The sequence below is a fragment of the Aplidium turbinatum genome, chromosome 5 (assembly GCF_918807975.1).
Source record: "Aplidium turbinatum chromosome 5, kaAplTurb1.1, whole genome shotgun sequence".
Classification (NCBI taxonomy): Eukaryota; Metazoa; Chordata; class Ascidiacea; order Aplousobranchia; family Polyclinidae; genus Aplidium; species Aplidium turbinatum.
The window spans coordinates 8,788,546-8,807,022 of NC_137476.1; the positions used below are offsets into that span (position 1 = coordinate 8,788,546).

Sequence of the window (18,477 nt, forward strand, 5' to 3'; positions counted from 1 at the left end):
AGACACAGACAAGTTACATAATAATTAAATACCGTAACCAAAACCAACTGATATCATGAACTTGCCGAGCTAACTCCATGACAAAGTGGAAAAATACAATCGAACGTCACAGGGAAAACACCAGAGGAAAGAGAGTGTGATACAGTGCTGCCAGATAAAGAGAAAAAAGATTCCCAAGTTACGCTTTACACAGTCAATCACACATCTCATTTGCAGGTGACTGTTTTTTAACGTTATTGTTTTAAAATTTTAAGTTTATTTTTTTCCAAGCTATCTTTTACTTAAGCCTACAAGATTCTCCAATTAATTTTTTTGTCTCAAGTGGCTTTAACATTTTACCAAATTGACGCCCACAGAATTCTTTATCAGGCAACACTGAAATGAAGAAGCGCTTTCTTTATCTACGTTTCTACTGAGGGACATTCCCAAATTATCCAGAATCGTTTCTTCAACACCTGTTTAAACTTTAAACTTGGAATACTTTTCCACAAATTTTGAAGGACCAAGAAAGTTTAAAATTGATAAAAAAATTGAGGTGTTGCGACCGTGCCATATTTTAAACTGATTGTTTTGCTTTGGTATCATACACGTTATAACGTTTGCGTTTTGTCGCTTCTATCTTTTTCTAGACCTCTGCTATGTTTGGCATAGCCTAAATTGTTTTTTTCGTTGTGAAAGTCAGAAATAAAAACAAACTGAACTGAAGTTCACTTAGCCTACGTTTTAATCAGCGAGAAAAACGCTGTTGTTAAAATACAATTCAAAAACAAAACTAACAAAAGAAATGGTGAAACATTCATAATGGTTTGAGACGTGCATTTTGTACCGATCCAATATTACTTAAAATAAGTTTTCTATAATCTTACTTTGTGAGGTCACCAATGTGGTATGCCTAGTGTGATTTTGTCTAATTTAGCTGACTCCAACAACTTTTTCTACGTGATTAAACACAAAGTGCAAAATTTAGTTAAATGTTTTCTTCCCTAAGTGTCTGGTCCAAAAGGGCGAATGCAAACCATTTTATTCCATGTAACTTTTTTAAATTTGTGTCGGGAGCATGTTACATAAGTTTACAGAATCTTTAGAAAATTACATTTAGATTAAACTGGTGCATCATAGCTTACTTAAAGGAAAAATTATTTTACGTAATATTGGATCGCTACAATCTGATATAGCTTAGACTTAAGGTGTAGCCTATGTGTCAATGAAAACAATTAGGCAGGCCATCAAACCAAACAGATCAACAAGCAAATGAATTTTAGTTGAATGAATAAGTCGTCTTCTCATACTTAAAATAACTAGAAAAGTGCCATTTGTTCAAGCAATGCAGGCAGACTAAACCTGACAAGCATCACAAAAACAAACTAAAGTGCTTGTAGCCAGGGGCGCCGGATGCCCCCCCTGCCCTCAATTTTTCTGCAGATGGAGGGGCAGGGGGGGGCAATGGTGCCCTTTTAAAGTCATGTAAGTTACTGCACATTTTGTAATATAACAATTTCTGCTATTCGGTTTTAGCTAAATTATATTCTTTCATTTTTTCCTCAAAATAATATTCACAGCACAAAATTTTGCAACAAAGGTAAGAGGCCTTAAAACTCGTTTTTTTGGCAGCCATCGTGGCCTACAGGGAGCTCCTTCTCGGCGGGCAAAACTGCGTGCTTGGAGGCCAAAATACAAAATAACGATAGCACAAGTAAATAGAATTAAACTTGCAACAATGCTAAAATGATCACTTAGCTTTGTTGAAGTCTGGGCCTGGGCGACGTCCTACAATAGAATCGTTGCACCACGCAATAACTGCTTTATCGGGGGGTTGTAATCCAGTACTGCGGGACCATCTAACGACACTCGCACAAGTGTCTCCAATGTGGCTGATTTTAAAGAAGTTTGCCACTCCCCTAGAATTCTTTTTAGCAACGAAAAACAACGTTCGACATGTGTTGACGATGACGGCAAGGTAATAAAATAAGTATTTCAATGATGTGAAGGACATTACCGGTACTAAAAGAAGCATAATTTTTGCAAAATATGAACAAAAAGTGTTTTTCCCTCGGATGTCAACTAACCTAGTTCTCCTTTTTAACAACGATTCAATGTCCGACAACATCGAATCGACATAAAAACGACAATATTGCCAGCCGATGTAAATTAGCACTTCGGATTAAGACTTTGTTAAAATAAACGTCAGGAATTACAAACAAGACTTACAGCGCTGGTGATCGCAGATGGATATATTCCATCAATAAGTGTGGTGAAATGCAGACGGCATCCCACATTATCAAGGATTGCCAGCTATAGCCTACAGACCACCTCATGGTATGGAAGGCCTAGATTCCATCGATGACGACACCAGGCAGTGGCTAACCAACGGATGCCCTGACAGGCCTGACATATAGCGACAACACGAGAGAAGAATAACAAATATTCCCGTACAATGCAACAATGGCGATTATGACGCGCTGACCTAATTTTGCGTCACTCTTTGATGCTACATATTTTCGACAGTTAATCCACGATCATTGTACTGCGAAATTAAATAATTGGCTAGAAGAGACCGGTGGCCGAATGAGGAGGTAGCACTGGCGGTCATTTAAGCACTACTTAGCGGCCATGGCCGCCGGCTGCTTTAAGGCTTGGCAGTAGGTAACATCATTATAACATAGCGTGATGCCCTTCTTTGTATAGGCCTACCGGACACTTGTAGGCTATCATTACTCAATACATAGTGAGCTGATAGATTAGCATTATCGCTATATCTTATCTTAAAACTTGAAAAAAAATTGGCCTTTTACTAAACAAAAGTGCCCTTTTTTCGTAATCTTGCCCCCCCAGTCAAAAATCGTTCCGGCGCCCCTGCTTGTAGCCTAATTGCATACAGCTTGCAAGTTAGTAAAAGGGCTATTTATAGATTTCCCAGAGAAAATAAAAGTTTTGGCCTACTAAATAAATCCATGTACAATGGAGTCTCAATAGTAGCCTTCAACTTACATCTGTTTTTACTTTTTCTCGCAGTGCGTCAGCATCACCCGTGGAAACGTAGTGCACAAATTGTAGCCACGACGTCTTGAAGGAGGGATGAAGACATGATGCCATAACGCATTTCATGTTGTTGAAGCACTTGTTGAATCGTTTCTTCACCCCTTCAAGGACTTTCACTTTCAACTCCTCACAGGTCACAAGATCACTGATCTCGGTCAACTTCTTCTCGAAAATTGTGACGGTTGAAAGCAAGACTCCGTAATATGCCTTGGACTCGCCCTGAAGAATGTCTAAAGCCTGGCAGATAGGCTTCATCACACGGAGATATTCGCCGAAGAAGTTGACGTCAGCTAGAAAAGACCGAAACTTTGCAACCAAGCCGATTATATAGCTGCTTGACCACGCCAGTATTGCAAAAAAACAAGCATTTTTTTCAATTTAAATTAAAAAGTAGCGGGAATGCGACTGAAAAAAAGTAGCGCCTTACCCGCTACTTTGGAAAAAATAGCGCCGCTACTCCAGCTAAAAAGTAGAGCCGCTACCGCTACTTTTACCAAAAAAGTAGCGCGAAAATGCCCACCTCTGCGGTATAGGCTACAAAGTTTGTGTCAGCAGATGATGATCTTAATTGGTTATCTCTTCCAGCTTAGGCTAGCCTACGCCACCTCGAAGACTTTCCGCGATAAATGACATAAATATACTCATTTGTGCCACTTGAGATTTAACTACTCACCAATCGGCTTCACTTTGGAGTTTGGAGACACAAGACATGAATGGTGCTTCCACGATCCATGCTGCGTCATTCCAAGTTAACGGTTAAATCAAGAAAATCATTCTGATTGATATCGGCTGGTGAAATATTTGCATTGACGAAATCAGACGAAGAATTTGTATAAGATTAAGCAACGCTGGTTCAATCTTCGAGATGTACGCTTCAGTAACGCGTTTTTAGGGTAGTTCTGCAATGGCAGAGACCCAGCGGCTTCTATTGAAAGGAATAATTAACCATGCAGTAGCCTCACAATAAATTCTGAACTGTTGATTTCAGTAACTGGCCTGTTTTTAGCGTTTAAAGCCTCCACGTCCACAGTATACAAATGCCAGGATTGAACTTTCAAGGAGGCTTTTACATTCTGAAGATAAACATTTACCAAATTAACACTTTAAGAATATCGCAAACTCTTAATTGACAAATAATAACCGTTGTTTTTAATATTGTAATGACACTCAGTTTGTAGGCTAAGCTTTTATTTAGTTGCTTGCAATTAGCAGCCAAGAACTCTCTTTTTTTGTGTATTGGACGTTGTAGCCCTAATTGCAACGCTACGAATGGACGTAAATGTTCCTGAAAATAGTATCTTCAGTTTGTAAAGGTCCACACACCAGTTGCAAAGCAGACCTTGACAGCTTCATCTGACGAACTGAATTTTACTTTTCCATGAAGAGCAACAGAATGTCAACGACATGTATTTTGTCTAGGCATTGAACAAAAAAAAGCAATGACAAAGCCACAAAAACATTTGCTTACATAAAAACAAAAAATTAGCACTCTGGATTATTCGGTTGTTTAAAGCAGTATTAAGAAGTGGAACTAGCAAGTTGGCTTGCTAGTCTATCCCAGCAATGCAAGTAAACCTAAACCTAGCACAGAGAGTATAAGACTCTTTACGTTTTAGTAGGTTTGACCTTAGGCTTTTCAAAAGTATCGGTTTACCATTTTTGGCGTGGTCACATATCGCGTATGGCAACCCAAACTCTTTTGGTGAGATAATTTATGAAAGCCTGATAAGTTTAGGAACAGGCCGATAATTGTCTACTCAGTGAACCGAATTCAAAGAGTCGTTTCACCAGTTCTTCGAGACGTCAATATGAAGGTTATAGCAAATAGGCAGAGGATGGCAAGCTGACGATAAAACAACAGCTAAAATCAAAATTACATGACAAAGTGCCAATTGACCAGCATAAAGTCGATCATGTATTATGACGTCACATTCTGATACCCTTGTGACGTTAGTATTTGTTGACGTCAAATTGTAATACACAAATCAACCTCGTTTTCATCACACTAATCGTGATAGGACGAAGGGCACATCTTCTCAATTCTCATGTCAACTGCGCCAAAAAGGATTGTTGCAGAAGAATTGACGAAGCATCCATTTCAAAGCCTCTGCCAAGCAGAAGCACAACTTGTGTCAATAGAAACGTCATGGTTACGGCTACTCCTAAGCAACCACATCTTCTTCTTGCTCTTCTTGATCAACCTCTTTCTGATTCAGGGGATCCACCATCTCGCGATCACAATTTGTGCTGGAGCCATTTTGTATGGGCTCCACCGCACTTTGTGGGAAGGGTTCATCTTTATCTGGAGTGGGAGAATTGTCTTTTTTCAACGTCGTGATTCTTTCTGTGATTCCAACTGGACATTGTTGTAAATCTTGATTGTTGTCTTCCATTGCTTCGAGTTTAACTGATAGCATTGCTTCGTTATCTACATCCTCCTTCAATCCATTCACAGACGTGTCCAAGGAGTTGACCTCTTCCTTAACGCTGCGAATGGGGAGCTCAATAAAATCTTTAACACCTCCAGCATCGCAATCGGCATCTCCAGCAGGGGAAGCTTCAGATACGGAATCCAACATCTCGACATCCTTATCTGGAAAAACGTTTGCCACCAAATCTTCTTCTCCAGCATCACTTGGACTTTTAGATGAACCTGGCTCCAGGATGTCTGGAAAAGAAAAGTCCTGATGTCCAGCATCTTTGTGTCCAGGATTTCCCGCGGACAGGCCTGCTATGACGTCAAGCAACCGGTTCCGCTTCTGCGGTTTCACTTTCCTTGTTGGTCTCATGGTGGTGGTAGAGGACATGATGAGAGGCTTTTCATTGGAAGAGCCAGCCATGGAGTCAATATCACTTGCATCTTGAATGTCGATGTCTGCATCTCCCGAGGAGATTTTTCTGAAGATTCTGTCTAATGTTGACATTTTATCGTTTTGTGAAGACTCTTCTCCGTCGAACGATGCGTCATCTTCGGAAACAGGAGATGTTTTTCCAGAATCAATATCTTCTTCTGAATATTCCTTATCTTTGACGGTATCCTAAAAGTAAATGATAGAGTTGGATAAATTGTTGAAAACATTAAAAAAGTGTTCAACGATACCAAAGCAGAAACGGCTAAATGTCATAAAAACATAGATAACTACAGAATATAGATAAAACATAGATACATGAGATAAAAAATGTTTACAAGCAAAAGCAGCACAGCCTCTTGTGCTGATGCTCGTGAAAAAATATTGAGGTATAAAATACTTCCAATTTTCGTTAAGGATCCACTCTAGAATAAGATAGAAAATGTATTTTTTGCTCTTGCTTGGACCAAGGTCACGACCATAGCTTACAATTTCAATAATCTGTGCTAAAATGGGATATTCTGTAACATTACTTCAATATTATTATAAAACAATATTTTGCGTTCTTCAGGAGACTGCAAACTAGGTTACAGCAAAATGATGAGAATGACAACCTGGTTTGCAGTCACCAGAAAAACCAAAATATTATTTTATAATTAAATGCCTGGTGAACAATTTTATTCTGTTTAGTGTTACTTCTATTGTCTTAAAAAAACAGAAGTTCATCTGACACCACTCTACCAATGCGTCAAGAAATGGTGAGTTTTCGGTATTATCAAAAGAAAAACCTGTTCTTGCTTTATCCATGCGCCAGCATTTGAACCACAATGTTCCATATGCGAGGTATAAGTAGCCTTGTCTAGGAAAGCTGAGTTACACAACTTGCAGAAGTTCCACGATCCCTTGCTGCTAGATGACGCTGGAGAAGAGCTGACTTCCTGTGTACAAGTATTACGTCATAAGCGGGTGAGGTAATTTGCAATTTCAAATCTAAAAACATCTACACAAAAGCCTGCTAACAGCGTGAGGTTTCGAATGCTGGCACAATAACATGGACAATTAGACATCCTTCCACATGTCTGTAATGGGTACTATGAACAGGGGTTCCACTCAAGATTTTCCTATTTTTTTTTGATTTTATGCCAAAAAAGTCAACATTTTTATGATTTTTTATGATTTGTTTTGGTTATTTTATGATTTTTTTTTATGATTTTTCATCAAAATTTTATGCTTTTTTATGATTTTCGATTCTTGCTTTAGCTGCTTGAAGACCTTTCCGATCCAACGCTTTGTTTGACAATGCCTCCTGAAGCTTTGCATGCCCATTTCCAATAATTTCATCAGCAGCTTTAATGCTTGCTTCAGTTTTTTTAATTTCATCTTCAATTTTTTCGATTCTCTTTTGTTTTTCTGCCATATTGTTGGCTTCGACAGTAGCCTAAGCACTTTCTTTCTCTTTTCTCAATTTTTCATCCAGAGCTCTTTCCTGCTCAAGGTCAGCCATATACTTTTGCACGAGCACCCTTCACTTCTGAAACTAGTGTTCTGTTAATGGGAAAGTTTACTTCATCATCATACCGATTTAGTTCATCTTCCACCATTCTCAGTGCAACAATTGTGATTTCTTTAAGAGAACTTCTATGTGAATCAATCAAATGTTTATGGAGGAGAAAATGGAGAAACCTCTTTCAGGACTGGCATTACCGTGACTTAATGTTAGAAAACATTTCGCCAGACCAAATAGTTGCGAATATTTTTTTATCCCAGCATCATCTAACAGGCCTCCAATTTTTGTCCAATAATAGTCAATTCTCTTGTAGGAAGACACTTTTGGTAGGGGTGTTACTGTTATACCACATTTGATTAGTGCTTGAGTCCAGTAAGAAGATTGGGAATTGGTGTATTTGTTACTTTCAAGATCAGTCTTTTAGTAAAACTCATCTAGAATATCCTCAGATTGATACCGTAACCACTGCAGTCTTGCCTCATCATAAAGCTCTTCTCTTGAATCAGATACATCAATTGCATGGCACTTTTCAAGGCAATTGGATACTGTCCAAGTTGGACTGATGATAGAAGTTGTAGCTCCAACAACATTTTTTTTTCTGGGTGCAAAAATTGTGCCTGCTTAATAACAGATGAATGTAATGGCAAATGATGTAAACTAAAAGGTAACTTGTAGCAACCACAAAAAAGTTTAGACAGTCAGATTTAAATTTCTTCTTGTCAGCTTCAGTAAAGACTGCAATATCACTGACTAAAATTTTTTCTCGTGTTTCAGCATAAATCAAGTTCAACGGCTTCTGAAGTTCTTTGTTTGTGACATCAAGCACAAGATTTTCTGCCTCTGTGGATGGTATGTTCTTCTTTTTGATAAATTTACTAAGCAAAGCCGTGATCAGATAGCACATTGCTGAGTAAAGAATGTGAATCAGTGGCTCTTCATATTGGAACAGAACTAAAAACCGTTCAAAGTCACCAGAAGCAAATGATACAAATGAAATATAAGCTTCAATCAGATCCTTTAATGCTTCTGAAATCCTTTTGTATCTCTGGGTGGATGCAATGTTTGACTTGAATTTTTTTTTGCTTAGGCAAAACCTTCAAGAAGTAAGTCACAAGTCCCACTCAAGATTTAAGGACATGTCCGCCTTGAATTTCGAGGCCTGAGTAACACATTGCTTGTAAATGCCTCTACGCTTTTTCCCAAAACATTGCTGTCAAATTATCCTTTCACCATTTTCCCACAATAACTGCAATGTCTTGAAATCTTGTAAGTGTCTATTTGTCTATGTCTAACAGGGTTGAGAAAAACCCGTTTTTTTGGGGGGTTTTATTTAAAAAAGATGCAAAAAAGGTAGATTCATGCTTATTTCACCTCAAATACTACTTTTTACCAATGAAGTGCCTCTCACTCACAGTACATGCTGGCATAACTCAATAAAATAATGCCCTAGGGCTGTTTAGCTATGAGGCCTTCTTGCATAAATGAATTTTAGTGTAGTACAAAGTGGCATTACTTGATTTTTGTGTACAGAAATATCCACTGTGTTTTCAATTTATCCTTGGAAATTTCCTTCACAATCACATCCTTAAGTCCTAATTTGAAGTTTGTTTTAAGTACCTTGTAGTACTTTAGTTCATTTTTTCAATTTTCTGATAAAAATTGGACAAATATGATGCTCTGGGTTTTTTATGTTTTTTTTTGTTTTTTTGTTAAGTGGGATTTTTGGGTCGGGTAAAATACCGACAACCCTGATGTCTAATGATGTTTAAAGTGCCCCTGACAGGTTGGATCCAAGTATAGTAACTTTTTAAAGCATTTCCTAGCGCAGAATTACACTTAGCAAACTTTTTAATCTTAACCTCGTGGCTCGACTGGTTAGGGCGTAATTTAATCAAACGACTGCTCCGCAGCGCCACCACAAGCGAAACTCCATATTTCACTGCTCTGGGACGACTTTGGTGGTATTACGTCATCCTAAGTGGACGTCGTTTGCAATGGATGAAACAAACGCTTCCTAGATGTAATTGGTGGATCACAGTTTGGTCGGAGTTGGTACAAGCGGTTGCTTTTTTCGAAGATTTATTGTTTTTTGCAGTTTAATAAAACTGTACTGGATACGTTCCTACAAAACCTAAAATAGACTTGAAGTGAAAAATAAAGAAATCGTACGAATCATCATTCATATTTAATTCATCATCACTATTCAAAAATAAATAAAAGTCCTCTCTCTCTCTAATAATGTGCCTTCAGTTGGCCATTGAAATCCTGTGTAACGGCAATCTGGATCTGGAAAATTGTTTCGGATTCGCCAAACAATGCATGACGGCACCACAATCCGATTGTTGCTTCCGAGAGCATCACCTTGTAGTATACACTCCAACACATGCCTGTAGGCATTTTTACTTGAGTGGTATTAACAAAATCATCTTCAGTGAAGTGAACATATACGACTATTTTTGTATGGCCCATCCCACTTTCGAACACTTGAAGAAAACTTTGACCATTTTCTTCTCAGTACCTTGTTTTGTGGGAAAGTGGGAAAAGAAAGCACACGGTCTTTGTCACTGACAATGTCACATAAACAGCAATTTGTAGGCATTGCCTCAATCATAAATTAAAGGTACTGTTTGTGAGATACCGTACTGTTGTTACACTGCAAATGGCTATAGCCAGATTAGGACAAATAAAAAAGTATGAAAAGTGTAGCCCTATGAAACTGCAATTTCAATTGAATTGAGATGCTGTTTGATAAAAGTAAACTCAACCTATTTGATCGAAACCTAATAGTAGTAATAAGTTCACTTTTTCATTTCGGTAATTCTTAATTTGCACATGCTTTAGATTTAGACCAACAGAGCCCTACACATTCACGTTTTGCAGTAGCCGTACCATACTTTACCAAGTCATCACAGAGAAAGAATGTATCCTTCCCGCTTACTGTGACGTCACAGCGGTGTTGCCGTTTTTATTTTCGCAATTGACTGAGTGCCAGATTCGCCGATGTCAACGAAAGTTTGCAAGCGTGTAACTTAGTAGCCTGTTGATATTTTTTACGATTTGCTGGTCAGGGAAGTTTGTTAGTGTCATCTTTTTGGTATCTTAGGTAAATTTAGCGAATTTATTTACCTGTCAGAGGCACTTTAAAACATGCAATGGAAGTATCTAGCTACGCTCCTTTTCTAATTCCAGCTCCACAGGCAACGCTGGACTTGATTACGCAACCACATGTTATCCTAAATCAGCGTATTCAACAGACGGCATCACAATCGTTACACAAATAATTATGCTGTTATCATGGTTGGAACTGTTACACATTATTACACTATATCCTTTTTTTGATTTTTACTTGCTCAGTTCTCCATCACAACTAAATTTTATGATTTTTTATGATTGTGTCTAAATTTTTTGCTACTTTATGACTTTTTTCAAATCAAGCAAAATTTTATGATTGTTTATGATTTTATGCCGAGTGGGATCCCTGTTATGAAGGAATTTACCAATCAATAATTAAACATTGATTAGTCAATCGAGCATCGAACTAAATGAAATTATGTTATTTGGTCTCTGGTTAGGTTAAGGTTGGTCATTTTAAAACCAGTCCTAAGTATAACTTGAGTAGAGAGGTTGTTTTTTCAACTATAAACATTAAACAGGCATAGGCTCAGCAACAAATACGACATTTAATGTCATAACACAAAAATAAAATAAAGTGAACGTTTTCGACCATATACTCGTACATTACAGTACATATAGTCCTTTTCAAGCCTTTAAAAGAAAAATAATTATACATAGCTCAAGAAAATACTAGAGAAACACAATATAACATCGCAATTATTGTTTAATCTAAACATTGAAAGACTGCCTATCTTGCTCACATACAAAATAACTACACAACGGTGTCCGACGTTTTCTTCGTAAACAGTTCTTCGTAAAGTTAATTCTTTGTAAAACAATTCTTCCCAAAGCATTTATTCGTGCATGCAATGGAGATTTGATGTATACGAAGAAATGCTTTACGAAACATTCTTTTACGGATTTCATTTCACCAACAACTGTTTACGAACAATTGAGTGACCTAAAGGTAGAGTGGCCCAAGTCGAAAATCTTCATTTTGAGTAAATCGACTTCAAAGTTAGGCACTTTTTTTACTATGAAGGTGAAGTTGAATCTATCCAGTGAAGTACAGGGAATAATTCATATGACTACAAAAATTTTTTCGGAAAATTGTGTGGTCATATGACGTCACGTTTTTTTTTTATTAGCTTTTTTTATACTTGGGTCACTCTACTGTTTGTATTTTTAGCGAAAAAAAGTGACCCAAGTTTACTTGGTTTTGCAAAAATTCATAATTTCCCAACAGTAAACTGGCCCATCTAAAAAAATTCGAATAAAAAAAAATAAATAAATGCATCTTTTAATGAAATTTTATCCACTGGATAATTGCAACGCATATTTTTGGATTGGGGAAGGATAAATTTGACTTACGCTTAATATAATGAATCGTTTGGCAAGCAACTGGTACCAAAAATTTTCGTAAAAACGTTTTTACTTCAAAGTTCAGCATTCTGATCTAGCTCATGACATCATCAAAACTCAATAAGCAACCATAAATAAAACGGTACACGATCTGGGCGAAACCCTCTTGGGCGACGGACCATGTGGGCGACGGTAACGAAAGTTTAGCCGTTTAAAACAGTGGTGACCTATATAATTTATCTAGTTGCTTTGCGGCGTTACTGTTCATCGTGAAGCTTAAGAGAAACCCCTAAAAAAAAGAGCCAAACGAAGACCTCCCAAGAGGAATGGCCAAAAAGTGGTTGACATCAGTTTTGAACGCTCCTTAACCGTTATCGAAACTTGTCAGTCGCAATACCGATGTTGATGGTTGTTGTATTTCCAGACGTTTAATATAAAATAAACAATAATAATTGTAGCGATAGCCAACCAAGTGAGAAAACCATTTACCTCTTGTTACTTACTGGTTTATGTGCACAAAAACAACTCAATATATATCAAGAAAGAAACGCAAAGCAATCAACTGAGGAACGTGGTACAGAACACTCAATTGATTACACGCGCAGTGCGGTGGTAATCAATTCCAACGTCTGTACCAGAAAACGCTGAACTGTGATTATGTAGTGACGCTGGTCACGAGTTACATATATTCAACGTAGATGACGACTATAACAATGGTGCATTCTGTTGAAACATTTTTCGGTATAAGCGACAGGCAGAAGAATCATCCGGCAACCACTGCAAAGTTCTGATTTCGTGTTACTTCAAGTCTTAAAATGTAATGACTGTCAGTCACAATGTGTTCTGTGAACTGCTGATCTCTAGAGCAGCAGTTCTTAACTTTTTGCCTTGTCGGCACCACCTTGAAATTACCAACCAGTTCTCGCACCCCCTCCTAGGATTGGCTGAAAAGTAATAGTCGCCTACAGTTCGAAATTTTTGTTGAAACCTGGTAAAACAACTTTGCTTCTTACGTCATATTATAACAAACCTTGATAATTCAGCATCCCCGCACCGCCGAGGCACAGGTCTCGCACCCCTTAGTGGTGTGTGCACCCCTAGTTAAGAGCATTCGGATTAAAAACTATCAGTTGACGTTCAGTAGCAGAGGACACAGCTTGTATTAACCACACGCAAATTAGTAGCTTTTACTGCAGTAAATGATTTTATTTTAAGTGCCCACGTTCATTACATGAAGTCACACGGAATCAGAACTTTGCAGTGGTTGCCGGATGATTCTTCTGCCTGTCGCTTATACCGAAAAATGTTTCAACAAAATGCACCATCAGCATCGGTATTGCGACTGACAAGTTTCGATAACGGGAAAGGAGCGCTCAAAACTGATGTCAACCACTTTTTGGCCATTCCTCTTGGGAGGTCTTGGTTTGGCTCTTTTCTTAGGGGTTTCTCTTAAGCTTCACGATGAACCGTGACGTCGCAAAGCAACTAGATAAATTATATAGGTGTCACCACCGTTCCGAACGGCTAAACTTTCGCTACCATCGCCCACTTTGGCCGTCACCCACATAAGCCGTGGCCCACTTCGACTGTCGCCCAAGAGGGTTTCGCCCAGATGTCGTGTACCGAAATAAAATGCTGTAACTTTCACTGCAATCACATATACAACAAGTATTCTCTGAAAAGAATTGTAAATTGATTATACAAGTACATGCTTCCGTACATTGCTGAAATAACTATATGACTGGTGTACACTGTACACTGTACAGGTATATTAAATTGATCTACATCGGTTTATAAATATTTGCATGTTTCCGTTTTTCTATTGGTATCCTCAGTAGCATTAAAAGTAAAGACATGTGCTCATTGACGATTCACTCTAAAGTTTTCAATGCAAGTGTAAATGACAATATGTAAAACCCGGTAGCATGGAGTGAAAATGGAAAGCAATATTCCAGTGGTTCAAGGATAAACCCGATAAAAACTTCCCTTGCCCTGTAACCAGACAATTATCTCATTAAATTTCAGTATGGGCTGTTGGTATCAGCTATTGTATAATGCGAATAAAGAACCAACAGAGAGATGGGAATTAAGTTCTATTTTGTTAATGTTATGGAATTTATACACTCATAATATTTTATGTTATGCATGTTGACTGATGATGATATTTTGTCAATCATATTGCATTATGTATGTATGCTACAACATGCACTGCCTTAGCTTGTTCAAAGTTCAACACGAATCCTGCGCTAAATTGGAACACTTTCACTATAGATAAGACTCTAGTTACATTCCCAAATCACCTTCCAAATACTTGTTCCAGATTCTCATTTTGCGAAAGCTTTCTTAGCACACCACCTTACAATCCCAAAAATCTGGAGAAGAGCTTTAGTACGGTAGTTGCCATCCTTGTTGTATATGTGATTACTTGTTGTATAATGTGATTACCTCACAAGCCACTGGAGGACCCAAGGAGTTATCGTCCGATATCCCTACTCTGTGTTCCTTTCAAAAAGTCTGGCTGATCTATGCCCGCGTCAACTCAATCATCAACCCGCTCCTTCTAAAAGAGCAAGCTGGATTTCGGCGCGGAAAATCCACCGTCGATCAGGTTACCCTCTTGACCCAAACATCGAGGACTGCTTTGAGGCAAAAAAAGGCCGGTGCTGTCTTTCTAGATCTCACAGCTGCCTATGACACCGTATGGCATCGCGGCCTTACTTGCAAGCTGCTTTACCTGCTTCCTGACCGACATATGGTCCGTGTGATTATGGAACTTGTCAGGAATCGAAGCTTCACCCTCACCACTGGCAACTCACGGAGAAGCAGACTGAGACGTCTGAAAAACGGCGTCCCACAGGGATCGGTCCTGGCTTCAATTCGTTTCAACATCCACACCCACAACCTGCCAACCACAGTCTCCGCAAAATGCGCTTATGCGGACGACCTGGCAATTCTCCACTTCACGAAGTCGTGGGAAATCTAGAAGACACCTTGAGCCAGGACATGCAATGCAAACCCTTTCAGCTTATCTCCAAAACTGGCGACTGAAACTCAGCATACCAAAAATGTGGCAGCAGCTTTCCACCTGCACAATCGGGAAGCTTATCCTGAGATACATGTCCAGAACAACGGAAAATCTCTGTCCTTCTGCCCTGAACCAAAGTACCTTATGGTGACACCAGACAGATCGCTCACGTACTGCCACCATTTGGTGTCACTGCGTAAGAAACTGACATTCCCGCGCTGCGCTACTTAAGCGCCTGGCAGGCTGTGTCTGTTCTAATTAGCAGACACTGTCTAGTGTCTACAGTATGCCTGTAATATAACAGCATAATCTTGGTGCGCAATGGCCCTTAGTATTCCTAGCGTTTGTTCTTTGCAGTTGCACGTGGAATTTCAGCGTCGCGAACACACTTGCTCGTTCGTATGCATTATGACACAACAATGCAGAGACAAATCCCCATTGACTTATTGTGGAACAGTACTGCAACGCTGGGTTTCCGACAAGTGTCATTGTTACCATGCCAACTCAATTTACTAAGTTGTGGAAGAGTATACTGTTATTACAGATGTTGAGCTGTTATTGCTTTTGTAATTTTCTTCACGTATTGCAAACCAAGTAAATGTGGTCCACTGTACTATTGGTTAGTTTTGATAACAAATACAAACCAAGTAGACTTGGGCCACTGTTGGATTTGTAATTTTTTTCAGTGATGAACCAAGTTTACTTGGATCATATTTTTTTCTAACGATAGAACTTCCCAATTTTCCCAAAAAAATTTCGCATCTTTTGTTGTTCCTATGGAAGCAAAAACTCATTTTCGGTCCAAGTTGACTTGGGCCACTCTACCTTTAGGTCACTCAATTGTTTTACGAAGAATTGCTTACGAAGAATTGCTTTACGAAGAATTGTTTACGAAGAATTCGCCTATAACCCTACACAACACAACGGATCAAGTAAGAGACTTAGGTTCAGAGGAGAAAGGACTATGTGTATGGGTGAAAACGTTCGCTTTATTTTATCTTTGTGTTATGATGTTAATTTGTTAAATGTCGTATTGTTGCTCAGCTATCTGTTTACAATCCTAAGTAATTCAGTAATTAAATGAAGCCAGGCGTTCGACTAAAACGCACAAGGATGTCTACGAAGCTTATGCAACTCAGTATGTAAGAATTAAATATAAAATATTTGTAACATAACGAAAATGTGCTGCGTTCAACACATTACGTCAATGGTTCCCAACCTTTTCTTGTAGTCATGGGTGATGTGAACAATATATTGAAAAAGGTATTTTTTATGTTTAGACTTGAAAAATTTGGCAGTTTTTTCAGGTATGACTTAGAAGGCATTAAAAGGAATCGGAAAAGCACCAAGTAAAATTTAAAAAAAATGGCGTTGGGCCCTTTTTGAATTTACGTATTCAATTCAAAAATCGATGGATTCACAAACACCTTAAAAAACATTTTCGGGCCCAAGCTCGGACCCCCACGTCATGTCATACCTTGCTCATCTCTGCGTCAACGGCTTCATCGTCGGAATTACTTCTTCCTTTGGCAGACGAGGACGGTTCCAAACAGCCTTTCTCGTTATAAACGATTAACTTACGCCGCACCATTGCATTCAGTTTCTGCGAGAAAGAAATTGCTTTTTAGCATCAGGTAATGACGTGATACAAAGTTGTGCCTTACGGCTAGCAAATGAGTCCTTTTTGACATTGTCTGCAGCTGTGAAATCAATGCCAAAAAAGACTAATTTTCTGACTGGGACTCGGATGCTGAAGACATTATTCATTCAAACAAATGTACAGTATGCATGTAGTGCACATAAAAGCGTTTGTTTGTCGCATCCAGGCTTAAACCTGGTGGTGAAAGATTTAGATTAAATGAACGGGAAGGCAAGGAAGACAATGTTTGTGTCTACCCTCAGGCATGCTTGTAAATGTCTCGCCAAAGACACAGCCACATGCTCTTGAGCGGTGTCGAACCAGCGCCCTTTCGAGTGCCGTACCAGGGCTCTCACCACTCGGCTATGCAAGTTTTCAACAAGCTTTACCTACAGTTTAGGCTATGACGGAAGCGACGGATATGACGTTACCTCAACTTCCACCGCATTCAGCGGGTAACTTCTCTTGATGACGTAGAATCCTTCATGTTCGCTAGCCTTTTGATGGGCAACTAACTTCGCTTTCGACACGGCACAGAAGAGGCATTTGGAACACCTGAAACAACAGCAGTCCGTGGGATTCTAGATGAGACAACTACACGTAGAAGACAAAAAAAAAACATGAATCTCAACAAATTAGAAGGAATTGTGAAAGACAAGAAGAATGAATTGCTGGAGGGATCAGAAAATGCAGTGACTCCACAGTTTGTCACAACAACACAACAATTTACGGATTAGATGGGATATAACAACAACAGTTTGGTTTAATTCGATCTCCATTTGTGGACGCATCACTCTGTATACAACTTTTGTTGTGTATCACTCAACAATCTACAAATGACAGTGGATGAAGTTATGGCGTAACTACCTAATAGGGTGCGGTGAAAAATTAAAATTTTAGAATTTCAACAAAAAGTATGTCTTAAATGGTGGCCCTACACCTAAAAACATGTCTGATGGTGTTTTGGAGTTGTTGCACCCCTAACTGTCCGTGCAACCTTGAAAAGTTGTATGCGGGGGGGCCAAAATCATAAAAAATAGCATAACTCATGATCCATGTGTCGTAGAAAGTTAATTTTTGGCTCTATGGAATCAGAAACACCATGTTTTTATTTGTTCCAAGAGAACTTTTAGCTCTAAGAGCAATAGAATTTAAGTTATGCTCAAATATCTAAATTTGAGACATATTGTGGGCAAAACTGTCACAAAATTGAAAACAAGTTTAGACAAACCAATGACAAAATTTAAACAAGAAAAATTTTCATTTCTGTCATGTGTCAGTGCTTGACTGTTGAGCTTACACTTCAAATTTCGATAATGGAGCACTGGCTTATAGTATACTGGTACTGTAGCCTACAAAACAATGATGCAAAATTGTGTATGATGCGCTCAAATAACTTTGGGACAAGAAACTCTGTAGTTTGGGCTAATTACCGGTACTTAAGCTAAGCTCTTTAAATGTTGTCACTTGACTAATCAACGTGTGGGACATTAATCATAAGGAATACATTACACAATCATAAGCAGTGCATCAGACAACACAATACGATGTGTTGTCAAATTTATTTTCTAAGAGAGTTTGTCGACAGTAAATTGATGCTTAGTATGAAACTTTTTCATAAGTTTTCTTGATTTGATTCGCTGGCGTATCATGCCATCTCGTTTTTCAAAACCAGCTACTGCTCCAGCAGCTTCAGTAACAAGCTTGACATGTCTCTCTACTCTTTGATTGTGACAGGGATGCTTTAAACTCAAAGGTTTGTCATACAGCACGTTTAAATCAGCATCACTTAAGTCCTTGACAGCAGGTGGCTCTGTGATGCTTTCGAGTGCCAAATTAGTAAGTTCATGATATGACTTTGCCTTGACATTAAGTTTTGGTAAAACAAATTTTCGAATTGCTTGGTTGGAATTATCAACATCTTCAACAATCACATCTTTTT

At 38.6% G+C, this 18,477-nt stretch overlaps 1 protein-coding gene across 2 annotated transcripts in view; it reads right to left on the reverse strand.

Moving 5' to 3' along the window:
* Nucleotides 1-4,391: 4,391 nt before the first annotated feature.
* LOC145770245 (uncharacterized) overlaps nucleotides 4,392-18,477 on the reverse strand; it is a 47,732-nt gene continuing 33,646 nt past the window's right edge. For both annotated transcript variants that reach the window (XM_082581842.1, XM_082581841.1), the window contains exons 22-25: nucleotides 16,967-17,090; nucleotides 16,374-16,499; nucleotides 6,677-6,826; nucleotides 4,392-6,077 (exon numbers count right to left, since the gene is read on the reverse strand). In XM_082581842.1, the coding sequence (XP_082437968.1) occupies nucleotides 5,202-6,077; nucleotides 6,677-6,826; nucleotides 16,374-16,499; nucleotides 16,967-17,090 (1,276 nt within the window). In that variant the 3' untranslated portion in view covers nucleotides 4,392-5,201. The remainder of the gene's footprint in view (nucleotides 6,078-6,676; nucleotides 6,827-16,373; nucleotides 16,500-16,966; nucleotides 17,091-18,477) is intronic.